Source organism: Solea senegalensis, linkage group LG10 (assembly GCF_019176455.1).
Source record: "Solea senegalensis isolate Sse05_10M linkage group LG10, IFAPA_SoseM_1, whole genome shotgun sequence".
NCBI lineage: Eukaryota > Metazoa > Chordata > Actinopteri > Pleuronectiformes > Soleidae > Solea > Solea senegalensis.
This window is the reverse complement of record NC_058030.1, coordinates 1,657,860-1,671,941: the sequence shown is the minus strand read 5'-3', so window position 1 is coordinate 1,671,941 and position 14,082 is coordinate 1,657,860. Positions and strand designations below refer to the sequence as shown.

The window sequence follows — 14,082 nt, the reverse complement described above, 5'->3', positions numbered from 1 at the left end:
AATTACGGTACTGAGAAGCTGACGTCACAGAAGTCCTGAGGTTCTACCGTAATGACAGTTATTAATATTTCACTGCTTTCCACTATCCATCTGTTCATCTTCTACCACTTTATCGTCCACATGCCAATCTCAGCTGACACAGGATAGTTTTTGAATCTTCTAGATATCACAAACCGTCTAAGAGTTACAGTAATGAGATGTACACTACAGGATTGGTAACAGAAGGGTTAATCAGAGATTATTTTTAGATAAGATTAGTGCGTAAACTGACAGAAGATACAGAGGTGAAGGCCAAAGTAATCTGAAGTAATCTGCAGCCTCACCAGTAGATGTCACTAATTCTCACACAGTGGACCTTTAAGATAGCGTAGCCATACGCCGGCATAGATTTGATTAAATTAGGTTTTTTGTCAAGGTGAGTTTTCAGTGAGTTTTCTAGTCGTAGTCAGTCGTGTTAATTGCACTTTTGCCATGTTTGTGTCACATTAAATCAGTCGTAAACATAGTAATGGTTAATTTTTATGTGTGGCCAAAATACCATTGTCGAGTGTTTTTGTTTCATCCATGTTTCTCAACTGGAACGAGTCAGTAGTCACGCGTTTGTGGGTTCGCGTGTAAAAAAACCCGTCAGATTCATGCAGCCGTGCAGTGTTGACTCCGCCCCGAAAGGAACTATTTTTGTAGTGGAAAACCAAGCTGTGCCGTGCCGTGCGAGTTGGGACCATAGGTGGAAAAGGGCCATTAGATTAGACTTAACTGATCCCACACCGGGGTAATTCAACAGCAGCAAAGGGGTCAAAAGGTCAGAGATAGACAAGTAACATCTTGTGTGAGTGTCTTTTATTATTTCCCCCCCCCCATGTGCGACCCCTCATATTGTTTAAATTAAGACAAACATTTACTTCCTCCTCGGGATTTATCGCGTTCACACTCACACAGAGTTTAATAGGAAGTCACAGATGACCAGTTTTATGTTCTGCAGAGCTGGAAGAGAGAGAGAGAGGGAGGGGGGTGTTCGCCTGCAGACTAGAAATCATCCAGCCATTTAATAACACACGTCCCTTCTTTTTATGACAAAATCAAATTAGCAGACTTGATTAAATCGAGTGATGCGTTTGCCAAATTGAAATAAGATGTCTGATGTATGATGAAGGGGAAATTGAGATTTCAAGTGACTCAAGTTTTCCTTGAGCGTCTTCCCCCGAGCGCGGCAAATTGCTCACTGTCGCGATCAAAGCGATTGAGCCAATTCGGAGTTTTTTGATCGGGGGGGCAACTGCAGATAGAGCAGGGAATTTTAAATGTTAGTTTTTGAAAAGAGATAAAGGACGTGGTGTTTTATGCGTCCATGAATATCTCGCGCTGATATTCTTTATGTTTTTAAATGAACTACTGGAACTCTAAAAGTTTCTTTTTGGACCAAATAAATCCAGAATAGTTCTTTAGACATTCAACAAAAATCAACATGCTCCCTGAATTTACCATGTAAATGTTAAATCCAAAATAAAATGTCATTGAAATTGAATTGAACACACAACATCACAAAAGAAACACCATCAGGGAACATCTTCAAATTTAATAAAAACATTAACTTGAACTCACAGATGAAGTGGAGGCGGACGGTCAAAGGTTCAGTTAGCTCTGACCTTGTGACACCTGTAGAAGGGCCTTTCAAACTTGGTGCAAACGTTCACTTGGACTCAAAAATGAATGTTATTACATTAGGCTCAAACATTCACCATGATTATGATTAAAGTTGGGCGAAAGGAATTCTACTGCCAAAAGAAAATTGAATGGGATAAACCCTTCTTTCCCACCATGCTCTGCTGCTCTATACACTCTCACGCTCCCTAAGTCGGTCTGTTTTCAGATGAATGAACACAGCTATACAAAAATGTATATTGTAAACAAGTCGAATAATGACATCACCAACAACAAAAGTCACTAAAACTTACAGACTGTGATCATTTGTATTTTTATTAAACTTTTCTCCCAGATGGTGAGCATGCGCCGGCTACCTGGTCCCAAGAACCCGGCAGAGATGACGTACTACGTCCAGCGGAACGGAGCGCCAGTCTCCGGGACCATGGCTGCCAAGACTCTCAGCAGTCTGGACTCCCAGACCATGGCTTTGACTCTGGGATACTTCGTACAAGTGCAGGCTGAACGTAAGCTTCCACTGTCCTGCTGTGCTTATTAGCATTATCTTACTTGTGAGAGAGACACATGCTTTGTATGATTTTAAAACTGGAAAAAGATATTAAATTCTGGTTTTATGCAGTCTTAATTAGGGATAAATACATACATAGGTGCACAGTACTACTGATCATTTTCATAATCAATTATTCAATATTTTCTCGATTAAGCGAGGACTTATTTGGTCATATCTGTCTGTGCACAGCTAGTACCATTAGCACCTCGCTACACCACTCTCTGTGTCTTTACTTAATATTATGGTTTAAAATAACGGAAGTCAACACATGATTTAGTTAAGTTTTCTTTACCCTTTTGATTTCTGTAACTCATAATTAGTTAGCTATTGAGCTAGCAGGTGGATTTTTGTTAGCTTCAGCTTGAGCAGGCTCGCTCTCTGTTACTTCTTGCCTAGCTGCTAGACTAAGCTAACCCAAGACAGGTTAAGCTAGCAGTTGGTGATATTTTAAATGTTTTTTTGCACATTTACTCACATATTTAACTTTTCTTTACACTGTGGATTTGTGTAAGTAATAATTAGTTAGCTGTTGAGGTGCGAGCAGGTGGATTTTTGTTAGCTTCAGCTACAGCAGGCTAGCTGCTCTCTGTTAATTCTTGCCTTGCTGCTAAACTAGGCTAAGCTACACTAAAATAGGTTAAGCTAGCTTTTTGTGTGCATATTTACTGAAATATTTACACATTTTCCCCATTTTTAAACATCTGTCTTTTAACATATACTTTGTGTACGTGGATATTATAGATGAACAGTCAGTTCACATGGCACATTTCTTATTCAGCAGCCATAATACACAGACACACCACGCTGTCAGCGAATGCTCCCAGTTTAACTACTCTTTAGGGTTTATCTGCTGAAGTGAAGCGTAGCTGTCTTGGCTTACAGTGACATTCTTAAGCAGTTGGGTTTTCCATAAATTTCCATAAATTTCCATAATGCCCTGTGCATCCAATAAAAGCTCTGGAATTCAAATACAATTTCCAAAGGCAAAGATTATGTTTCCACATTGTTGAGACATTTGTGGCTGCATTTATGTTTTGTCTTTGTTGCTTTTTTTGGGAGTAAATTATCTCGAACCGACTCGTGCAGCTGGATTTTCTTACTGAAGGTTGGTGGAGGAAACAAAATGTTCCTTCTTTGACCCGATTTGTCCCTCACATGTCCTCAGAATCTGTAATTACAAAAGTGGAGGGATCCAAACAACCCTAGCATCGTCCTTCACAGATCCACCACGCAGCACTCAGGCACAGAAACCGAACACAGCGTTCTTATAAAATTCATTTAGTTCACCTTTTATGTGCACGGTGGAAAGACACTGCATTAGCCCTTATAATGAAAAACAAACACATCCATTTGACGCTGAAAAAAGCCATCTTTCATCTTTCACTTTCTCTAGTTTATCATGGTTTCTAGATTAGAGCAGTTGCTGAATAAAACTCCAGTTTTTTTTAACCCATTTTTCAATTAATGCATGAATCAAAAGAAGTAGCACAAATATATCTCTTATAAATGACTTTTTAAACAGTAGTAGGCGCACAGAAATGACAATTTGTATTGGGAATTGGGTTATGATGGTTTGTCACCTTTAAAAATTGGTTTTGAATGATTGGAAATACTGTGTTTTATTGTTGGAATTACATTAAATACCACTCTAATGTTTATGTTTGTGGATGGTTAATGGTTAGTCTTACTCATTTGAGAACAGAAAACAAACAGCTAATCCATCCAAACATACACAAACGCTTTAATTGACATGTTATATCTTGTTTATTTTGTCAAAACTATCCCTGTCATTGTGCACAAGTGTTGAAAATATCAGTTGGAAATGTATGAATAAAATATTTTGTCTGTATTCCTGTTTGTAGCTGTGGTAAAGACGCCGCCCAGCAACCTGTGGATCATGGCTGTCCTCACACCTCTCTTCCTGTTGATGGTGGTGATCGGCATGGTCGCTTTCATTGTGTGTAAGAGGAATAGGGTCATCTTCAAAACTGGCGCCTTCAGGTCCTTCAAAACACGCTCCAAGGTAAAAGTCACTCAACTCACACGCTGGCAACGTCCACACTACACACAGCTGAAAATACAAACGTCACAATGCCAGTGTGAACAGGAAGGACTGACCACGAGGTGGCACTGTAATGGAAAGATGTTCTTATTCTTGTTTGGATGGAGACCTTTTCTAAAATGGTAGTCATGTGGACAGAATTGGTCTCAAAATGGGGAGGAAAAAACAACCTCCCTCTGCCTGTCCTTACAAAACACATGCCATTCAGTTTTCAAACTTAAACACGGGCCATTTAGTGTGGATTTGAGTTGTAAATATAGCAAAAATTGAAAGTGAGATGTAAAAAAAAACTTATCATGGATGTAGTCTTTCAATTTCTCCAAAATCGTCTGCCGATTTTTGTTAATAAGGCTACAGTGCATCCATACTAATATGTTTTCATTTAAAAAATGGCATAGTGGCATAGTGTTTTCAGCTCTGCATCAGAAGTGAGCTGCATCCATAGAGTTACACCTAAAAATGTATATCACACTATTGTGAACAGGAAGCTGTTTCCCCTGCAGTTGTCCGCAAAGTTTCAGACAGTATGACCAAAGAGAAACAGCCGTCCAGACTAAAGCGCGGCCCCAGAGTTTTCAAACGAAAAAGGAGACAACTGCGTTAACAGCATCTCCAAAGAATGAAATCTACTGTGGGATTTCAGCCACGATTACGTACGCGGTCCTGAACATGTGACGCATCAAATCAATCGTGTTAAAGTTCCTTCAGGTCAGAGAATTGAATGCCATCTGTGCAGAGCCTTACTCATTTGTGATCTTTATCGGCCAACGGTGCATGATCACTGCTAATCACGAGCGCCGCCAAGGCTAATCGGCCCGAGATGAACGGACAGGGCTCAGGGCGATGTTGGCCCTTTAACAACCCGAGCATTCACTCAACATCAGTTCATTTGAAGACATTACAAACAAAAGATAGTTTTCCAGTTTCTTTTTAAACTATTTAGTCAAAGAAAGTGTTTTTTAAGGAGAAAATTGTCTGAATCAGCTGATAAATTGGTGCATTGTGATTCTGTGAGGTTTATAAAAAGGTTGTATTTTTCGAGATTTGCCCTCCAAGTCCTATTGATTCTGAAAACATGCTTAGATTTAGGAAAATGAGACAACAAGGTCTGACAGGGCAAAAAGTACAAAAAGATGAATTTTCTGAAGGAGAAACTAAAAGTGAATGTAATCATTTTTTTTTTGTGTTACCACAGCGGTTGCACAAAAATGGCTTTCCCCTTGGGCTGTGTTAAAAGAAACAGTCCAATGAAAAGTAAAAAAAAAAGAAAAAAATGAATTGTTCCTTCTTACAAATATTGTCCCTGTGGCTCTTTCGTGGCTCAGAGCCTTCAAAACACTATTTATCCTTTTTTCCCCTTGTCTTGATTCTAAAGTATAGATTAAAATCCAATTTTTCCTTGTCAGACTTTATAAAAAATGGCTCCCAGATCTCAGCGGTCCAATGTCAATGTGATTTTGTTATTGAGGGGTGATGGACACAACAATTTAACATTGTTCTATTCTAAATTAACCTATCCTGACCTTGCCCCCTGCCCTCTGTTCAGACGTCATACCGAAGGGAAGGCAGTTACCACCACCAGGTATTCACTCACACACTGGTTGGGTGGATTTGCTGCATTGTTGGCTGGTTTTTGGTGTACGTGCTGCCGTTGTTGTTTTTCCGTTGTTGTTGCTGGGTTGTTTGCATGTGGCTTCTGTGCTGTCTCTTTGTCCTCCATCCTCATGGGCCATGTGAGATCAATAGTGCAAAGAAGGAGGAGGGGGACAGTGATGAACTGAATCGGGGCTGTGAAATTCACACATTCCTTAAGATTTAAAGGTTTTTCTCATTCGAGCCGATTGGACTAAATTAACAAGGAGTGGCTGGTTGGTGATACACGAGAAAACCAGTTCAATTCCAGACAGAGGAAGTCGTTTTTGTAATTTGTGCTCATGAGCATGAGTAACGGAAAGGAAGCTTGAGACCGGGCAAACCAAACCAATCTATTTTTATTTTTGTAGAATCCATAAAAAAGTGACTCAGCTCAGACCGACTCTTCTGCCAGTGCAGCTCGTATTATCCTCTGAGACGAAGAAGCCACTCTCGCATCCCACAGTGGAACACAACACGGAGAGACCAGCACCCCCCCACCCACTATAACCCAGTTCTGTTTCATATGATGGGCTGGATTATGTAAATGAATCAGAAGCAGAGCAGCAGTGGAAACCCTATCTCACCAAACGTCAAGTCAAGTCAAGTCAACTTTATTTTTATAGCACATTTTAAAACACCCTGGGTTGACAAGGTACAACAATAACATAAAACCCAGCAAATAACATGACAGAGAAGAGGTGGATCTTCATTCATTCATCATTAGAAATAGTACAACTGGCCCTAACCATTCCGTTTTCACCACTCTTTTCTTGGGGTACCAGAGTAAAATTGTACGTCGTGCGGGTGGAGCTAGACAAGCTCCATCCACGAAAGTCAGCTCATTGAGCGACAGAAAATTGATTGTGAACGTGATTGGGCTTAAAAATCCCCATGGAAGTCGAGGCAAACGCCCGCAGTCTATTCTCATTACGTTACGATGTCACGCAAAGCATAACGTGACGGCCCATACCCCGTCCTCCGAGTAAAGTTACTGTTCTCAGTCGAAATGCGAGCCCAACCGAAGGCTTTACCGTTCCAAACGCTACCACACACAAACCAAACCGCAACATGTTGGAAACGCAGCAAAAGTGAGTTCTTCTTCGGCAGGCGAAGGTGCAATACTGTCCGCAACAGTTTGAAGTTCTCCATCATGGTTCCTCATACCCTAAAATCTTCAATAGTGGGGTCAGACTTAATGTGAAGGGATAAAAGTGTTCCATTACTTGGGGGCTGCTGCAGAAAAGGCCTGATCGCCCCTGAATTTTAGCCGAGTCGTCTTAGAGCATCTGGTTAGTTGACCTGATGAGACCAGATGTGCCAGTCCATTAAAAGCTTTAAAAACCAACAACTTCTTACTAGTCAGAAGTCGAGCAGCCGAGTTTAGGACTGGTCTATGTTGTATTTGGGCCTAGACCTGTCATCTAGACTGGTCTAGGCCCACATACAACATTTTTTAGTTATATTGTACAGTCTAAGACACCTGAAGCCTCTCAGATTATTTAGATTTTAGAGGGATCAACCAATGTGAGGTGAATTTTAAGGTTGTGGCATATAATATTGCACCATGTCCACCACAGTTCTAGACCAGACATTGCTGGAACTTGGCGTTCTTCTTCCTCTACATATAAAAGTCTTATAATTTTTAAGTAATTATACACTTATACCAGTGCATCAAGTATCTATGCTCTAATGCACATAAATGATCCCTCACTGTATGTAGTTCCGACTTTGCTGCACCACATTATACTTAGAATTAGCATTTCAGCTTCCAGGCTCTGAGATCCTGTTTGTTTTCACAACTGTATGTAAACATTTAATGATACTTGTATTGTATTTTACGAGGGGGAATTAAATATTAAAGAGTTCTTAAATATGAGACCTCACAAGTTGTGCCGTGAGGCTGCGATTACTGCTCATATGCACGGCGGTGTTTATTGTTTTTACTCACTCCCAAACCCTGAGCTGTGGCATGTATGAACAAAATAACTTCAATATTGTACAAACATTATTTTTGTTGTTTGTCTAAGTTTGTCTTGACCTAATTCTTGGATGCCCATATGCAAATCACTACATACACTATTTGGACAAAAGTATTGAATTCAGGTGTTTCAATCAGCCTTTTGGACAATGCTATGCTTCCAGGCCCTTTTCTATTCCAACATGCACAAAGCCAGGATTATAAAGACATGGTTTGACTTTGAGTTTGGTGTGGAAGAACTTGCCTTGACCTCAACCCCATGATCTTTGGGATTTTAACATTTAAGCATTTAGCTTTTATCCAAAGCGACTTACAAGAGGAATAAGTTTCATAGAAGAGGTCTTGGAAAGAAATCCACTAGATAGGAACAGTGGACTGACAGAGGGTCAGAGTGCAGAAGTGGATCCAAGTGCAGAAGGAGATCATGCAGGGGTGGGGGTAAGGTCAGTGCGAGGACAGAAGATGCTCTTGGAAGAGCTGCGTCTTCAAGAGCTTCTTGAAGATAGACAGGGACCTGTTCTGGCAGCACTCGGTAGGTCATTCCGACACCAACAAAGGATTGTCCTGTGCCGGTGCCGACACCCGACTTACACACCCACAGCTCCACACACACAAGTCACAGCCTGTAACAAGTGATTTGAATTTGATGCGGGTGGCCAGTGGAGCTCAATGAAGAGGGGTGACATTTGCCCTAGGCAGATTGACCAAAACACACCAGAATCTGGTTTTCGGAACCAGAACAGATATTGTGAGCCAGGTCTTCTCGTCTAACATCAGTGCCTGACCTCATCAATGCTCTTACAGAATGAATGAACACAAATCCACAGTAGAAACACTTCAAAATCTTAAGGGAAAGTCTTCCAAGAAGAGCTGAAACTGTTGAAGAGTTGAACCTAGCTGCAAAAGGGGGATCAACTCCATAACACCCTTTAACACCGAGCGTGTCGCAGACGACGCGTTTGCACGGGAGCACACTTTGCATTGCCGTAATTATGCGACAGTTTGTGCTATAAAGATTCCAACAGTTTCTGAAAGCTAAGAAGTTGCACGTTAAAGCAAACGTGTTTTTGAACATTCAGACACTCAGACAAAAGTTATTTTAAATATGTTTTATACTGTTCAACACTACAGTACACTACACTTTCTTCATTTCAACTTGTTAATACACTATTTTAACATGCAGTAAATTGTAAATTACTGCCAGTTATGGAAAGTTATTCTGGACAAATGGACAAAAGCACATTTTCTGGCCTTTTTATGGTTAAAATAAGCAAAAAAAGTCTAGACGGACATTTTGAAGCTTAGGTGTTAAAGGGTTAAAGTGCTGTATATGTATTTGAATATGTCATTACAGTACGTGTTGGTTCCAATACTTTTGTCCCTGTAGTGGACATTCTCCAACATTCAGGACGAATGCAGTTTGTGTGTGTGTGTGTGAGATCTGCTCTGCCTCCAGCTCACACTCGACTATCATCAGTCACCTCAGCGACAGGCCAAAGCTGCTGATCAATACTCTGGTTTATATGAGGTGCACACGTGTGTGTGTCTAAGCTTTAAAGAGTGACTCTGCACGAGTGCGGGCTCACTTGACTTCACATCACTTCACTTCGTCGCGCCATTGTGCGGCCACGGAACACCCTTCAAAATGCCTTTTCTGCTTCCTCCTCTGTGTTTTTTCCTCGACTTCCCCACGTGGAGCACAACAGAGGTGGAATCAGCAAAAGTGGAAGGGATTCATTTTTCATTCTTAGGCCGTTCGATGAAAGTACAATGGCAGTGAGTGCCATTTAAAGCTGCAGCGGACAGAACTGCTAGAAAAGTAGTTTGATTCTTTACAAAAAAAATGAGGGCAATGTGCAATTTAAATGCACTTTAGCAACTTTGCATTTTGGTTATGATCCCTACTTTCTGTTTTGCCTTGCTGCATATCAAATACCAACGTTTCTTTGCTCCATATAACTCATAAATCATTTAAACTGAATCATTTTTTTAGCGTTTTGGGACGAAACAAGACATTCGAAAACGGTATCATTTAGAGTTTTTAGGAAACACTCGTCAACATTTTGTCGGACCAAACGACTTACTCTTGAAGTAAAGAAATAATTCATGGAGTAAATGATCAGAAAATAGTGCAGTCCCTCATTTATTTGAATCTGATCTCTTGCTTTGAAGTCTCCAGAGTCACAATTTTTCCCTACACCATTTTAAGCTCAGAGGCGTTGATACCAGTGGTCAGTCACACCTTTGTCCGCTCGTGCCTCTAGAAGCTTCCATTCAAAGAGAGTAATCAAACCAGTGGACTCGCCCCCTGGTGGCTGTTTAATCTATTCTTACAACCTGATCATCTTCACTGAGGATATCGGCCAAAAAAACGAGTATTGGATTATATCGGACTGCCTCTAAAGTGTCCGATATGTATTCCATTCCGCTCCAGCACTTCTATCCAGCAGCGCCCGTTGTGATCACGTGGACTCACATCACTTCTGAAATCAGAGGCTACAAAGCCACACAGTGAGCACGAGCTCGCCGTTAGCACCACGCTCGCTCATCCTGAGGCGAGCTGCTAAAACAACATTATTTCATAAACCAGCGCCACCTGTCGACTTTCAACAGCCAACAGTCTGTTAATTATACCCCAAAAACCAGCCATGCCAGGAGCCTTCTCTGCGGAGCCGGTCCCCAGGTTCCGGATTTACCTGCGGGACGAGTCACTCACCCCGTGTGGGTTGGGCTAATCCAAAATAGTGAAAACTAGGGGGGTGTTCTCTGAAGACACGCTGTTACCTGTGAAACACGGGTGCTCTGAAAATACCCCCATTAGCACTTGGTACTTTCCTCCCGATTAAATGAACCATAGACTGTATGAAATTAACATGGCAAAAAATCCAATATTAATATTATGTTGAAGGTTAAAATTGATTTAACCATTGGTTAATAATAAATGGGTCAGTTTTTTCATACCTGCTGTTGCTGACTATTGTTCTCTGTTTAAGTAATATCACTTGATTAAGCCTATTCTAAGATTTCCACACTACAAAATATGTCATTAAAGTATGTATGACTCGTGCTGATACGGTATCTGCTCGATATCGGTATCGGCCAATACTCAAGGCTGCAATATCGGCATTGTATTGGAAGTGACAAAGTTGTATCTGGACATCCCTCATCTACACGTTAATGTTAAGTGAAATAGTTTCATTTATCAGTTAAAATATTCAGATTTTCTGTCCCTGCAATCGCGTCCCGTCCTGCTCCAGGAGCGTGTTAATCACTGATGTGAACTCCGGTGTGTCTCATTTTACTTTTTAAATGAACCCCCTCTGCAGAGTAGGGTTTTTTTTTTTTTGGAGGCTTGAGGCTCTGTGGTGCACCACCACCACCACCACCACCACCGCTGCTGCCCGGCCTGCTGGAGCTGAATTTAAATCAATAAGGCCGCAGGGGGAATGGAGCATATCTGGTCCATCTGCTGCACCTCATCATAAGCCGCCGCTGCTGGCTGTTGCTACGAGTTAAAATTAGAGGAGAAGCTTGTTTGATAGCACGAGCGAGGAAAATAAGGGTGAATAATGTTGATGGTGCGGGGTCGTCGCTACTTCACACTGCGTCTCATGAGTAAGAGATATGACTGCATCACTGTCTCTCTCTCCCTTCACCCCTGGTCTTTGCCTTCATCCGGTCCTGTCCACACTGAAATCTTCATTCCAGCTGTGGACACGGTCGAGGAAAACTAGAGAGGAAGAAGAGATGAAGTCGTTATCGGTGAAGACGTGGAAAGAAGGAGACAGAGACAGATCTCGAGGCCGTGCGGTGAAATAATAACGCGTATGAAAATGTCAGCAGCGCTCTCAAGGTCACGCCCCTCAGCTCTGCCGGCTTGTGAGAATCCATACTGTCTGCGTGCGTGTCAGCCCCGTTACCCATCATCCACTGAGTGATGCATCTTTTACTGCCAGTGTGTGTGTGTGTGTGTGTGTGTGTGGTTCACTCTCAGTTTAACCCCTGACACCATCTCTAATGTGTGCTTCTCAATAATCCATATGCATTATGGATATTGTGTGTGAGTGGAGGGTTATTTTTGGAACGGCACATTTAAATCACGCCTCCCTCGAGCTCTCTGACACACACACACACACAGGTTCACACAGCTGTCCTGTTGAGGACATGCATTGATGTGGAGTGTTGTCTCTTTATCTTTAACCAAAACCAGTTAATGTCGAACCCTAACCCTAAATATGAGGTTCTGCCTCATTAGGACCAGGTTTTGGTCTCCATGAGGACTACTGTTCTTTACAAGGTCAGTGTTTTTATGCCAGAAAAGGTCTTTAAAACTATACTGGGTAACTTTTGAATATAAACAAACATCAATTACATCTAAACCTTTGTCAAATGAGTTCACACAGTGCTGCTCCTCATGACTCAGTATAACACTGACATGCCCTTACTGCACACAGGAAGTGATTCATTTTATGTCAAGACAGACAACGTTGAGCGAGTAAAGCGAGGCCATGGCAGACAGGTCGAAGTTTGAATCAAATATTTTTTTTTTTGTGATATAATTATGGAATGTTGCGATATAGTTGGACCAGACAAGTTTGAGACCCCTGTCCAGGGCCCTTACCTTAACCTTAACCATCACAACTAAATGCCTTTAACCTAAACCCAATTCTAACCCTAACCCTAAACCTAAATCCAGGTCTAAACCCCCTCAAAAGCCCTTTAAATGTGTGAGAACCAGTCAAGAATGTCCTCTCCCCCTATGGTTTGTACATTTTTTGGTCCTCACATATAATCAAATTCATGCACTTTCCATTATATATATATTTATTGACTTCCATTTATTTGGACAGCCTAAATAAAGTGTTATCCTTAACCTCAACTATAACCAGTTAATGCTTGATTTAAGTCTCCATGAGGACGACTGGTCCTGACAGGGTCAGAGTTTATGCCAGAAAAATAGAAGAAGACATTTCTAAATGTCGTTGTTACGCTAATCCGACGACGCTGCGGTGTGTGTGACGGATGAATTATTAACAGCGTCGTCAGCTGGATGCCCACACTGCCTCACCTCACATACACTCCGGATTCAGCACGCATCATCAGACGCATTAGGCGTCCCACTTTAGAGACGCTTTAAATAGAGAAAACGGAGAGAGAGGGAGAGAGATAGATGAGATGGGAACCAAAAAAAAAAAAAACCCAAATAAATAAACAATTCAGGGTTTCGCTTTGTTGTGTAACCTTAAAAACAAAAAGGGTCTTTTTCTCTCCTTTTTTCCTCCCGTTCTCGATTCTGTAAATTAAGAAGTCACTTAGACAAAGAACGTGTCGAGGCCTTTGAGGGTTTTAGCAAAATCCATCGTCTTCTGCTTTTTTCTGTCTCTCTTCTGTCTCTGACGTCAAAGTGCATCGAGCTTCGTTTTCCATTTAGTTTTAAACGATGACTTTTAAAACAGTCAAATACTGATATGTAATGGTTTAGGTTCTCAAACGTAGGTTCTCATCATCATCTCTCATCTGCTGTGCCAGTTTGAGACTTCACTCATTCACATTTAAATAGAATCTCACACAACAAACTTACATTTGATGAAAAGATGATGAACATTTTCTTGCATCATAAGGGAAAAATATTCCAGAAACACACACAGTTACCACAATAACACAATTAGACCACACGGTGCGATCACTGACGGAGATAGAAGTGATATATCTTTAGTAATATGAATTTAAATCATTTAGATTTATCTTTTCAGCATATAAAAATAGTATATTTTATCAATGAAAGGAGAAAAAAACGCAAGTATGGTAAATTTTAAATAGCCAAAAATAAATTGAATGAAAAAAAATGTGTATCATAACTTAAGTGACCAAAAATAAGTCACATAGCTACATATATATATATATATATATATATATATAAAATCAATGTAATCCTGTGAAAGGACAGTATATCTGTGTTTCTCTGTCGTGAGTTTTGATCGTATTATTGATCGTTTGATCGTTAATGCCATTTGAAAGTCATTAGCTTTGCTTTGCTGCTTGGAATCACGGCTGATTCATCACTTACGCTTATTCTTATTCTTATTATTCTGTTATGGATTTTAAATGACAGTGACTTCTGTTGTTATTGCTCTCTTTCATTAGCCCCGTGTGCTTCTGTAATAAAGATGGAAGTGCTATTAGGGTTTTTGTTGT

The 14,082-nt window shown here is 40.8% G+C and overlaps 1 protein-coding gene across 2 annotated transcripts in view; it reads left to right on the top strand.

The window, feature by feature from the left end:
* Positions 1 to 14,082, top strand: part of kiaa1549la (KIAA1549-like a) — a 79,244-nt gene that overhangs the window by 39,876 nt on the left and 25,286 nt on the right. For both annotated transcript variants that reach the window (XM_044036583.1, XM_044036582.1), the window contains exons 10-12: positions 1,997 to 2,168; positions 4,075 to 4,235; positions 5,821 to 5,856. In XM_044036583.1, the coding sequence (XP_043892518.1) occupies positions 1,997 to 2,168; positions 4,075 to 4,235; positions 5,821 to 5,856 (369 nt within the window). The remainder of the gene's footprint in view (positions 1 to 1,996; positions 2,169 to 4,074; positions 4,236 to 5,820; positions 5,857 to 14,082) is intronic.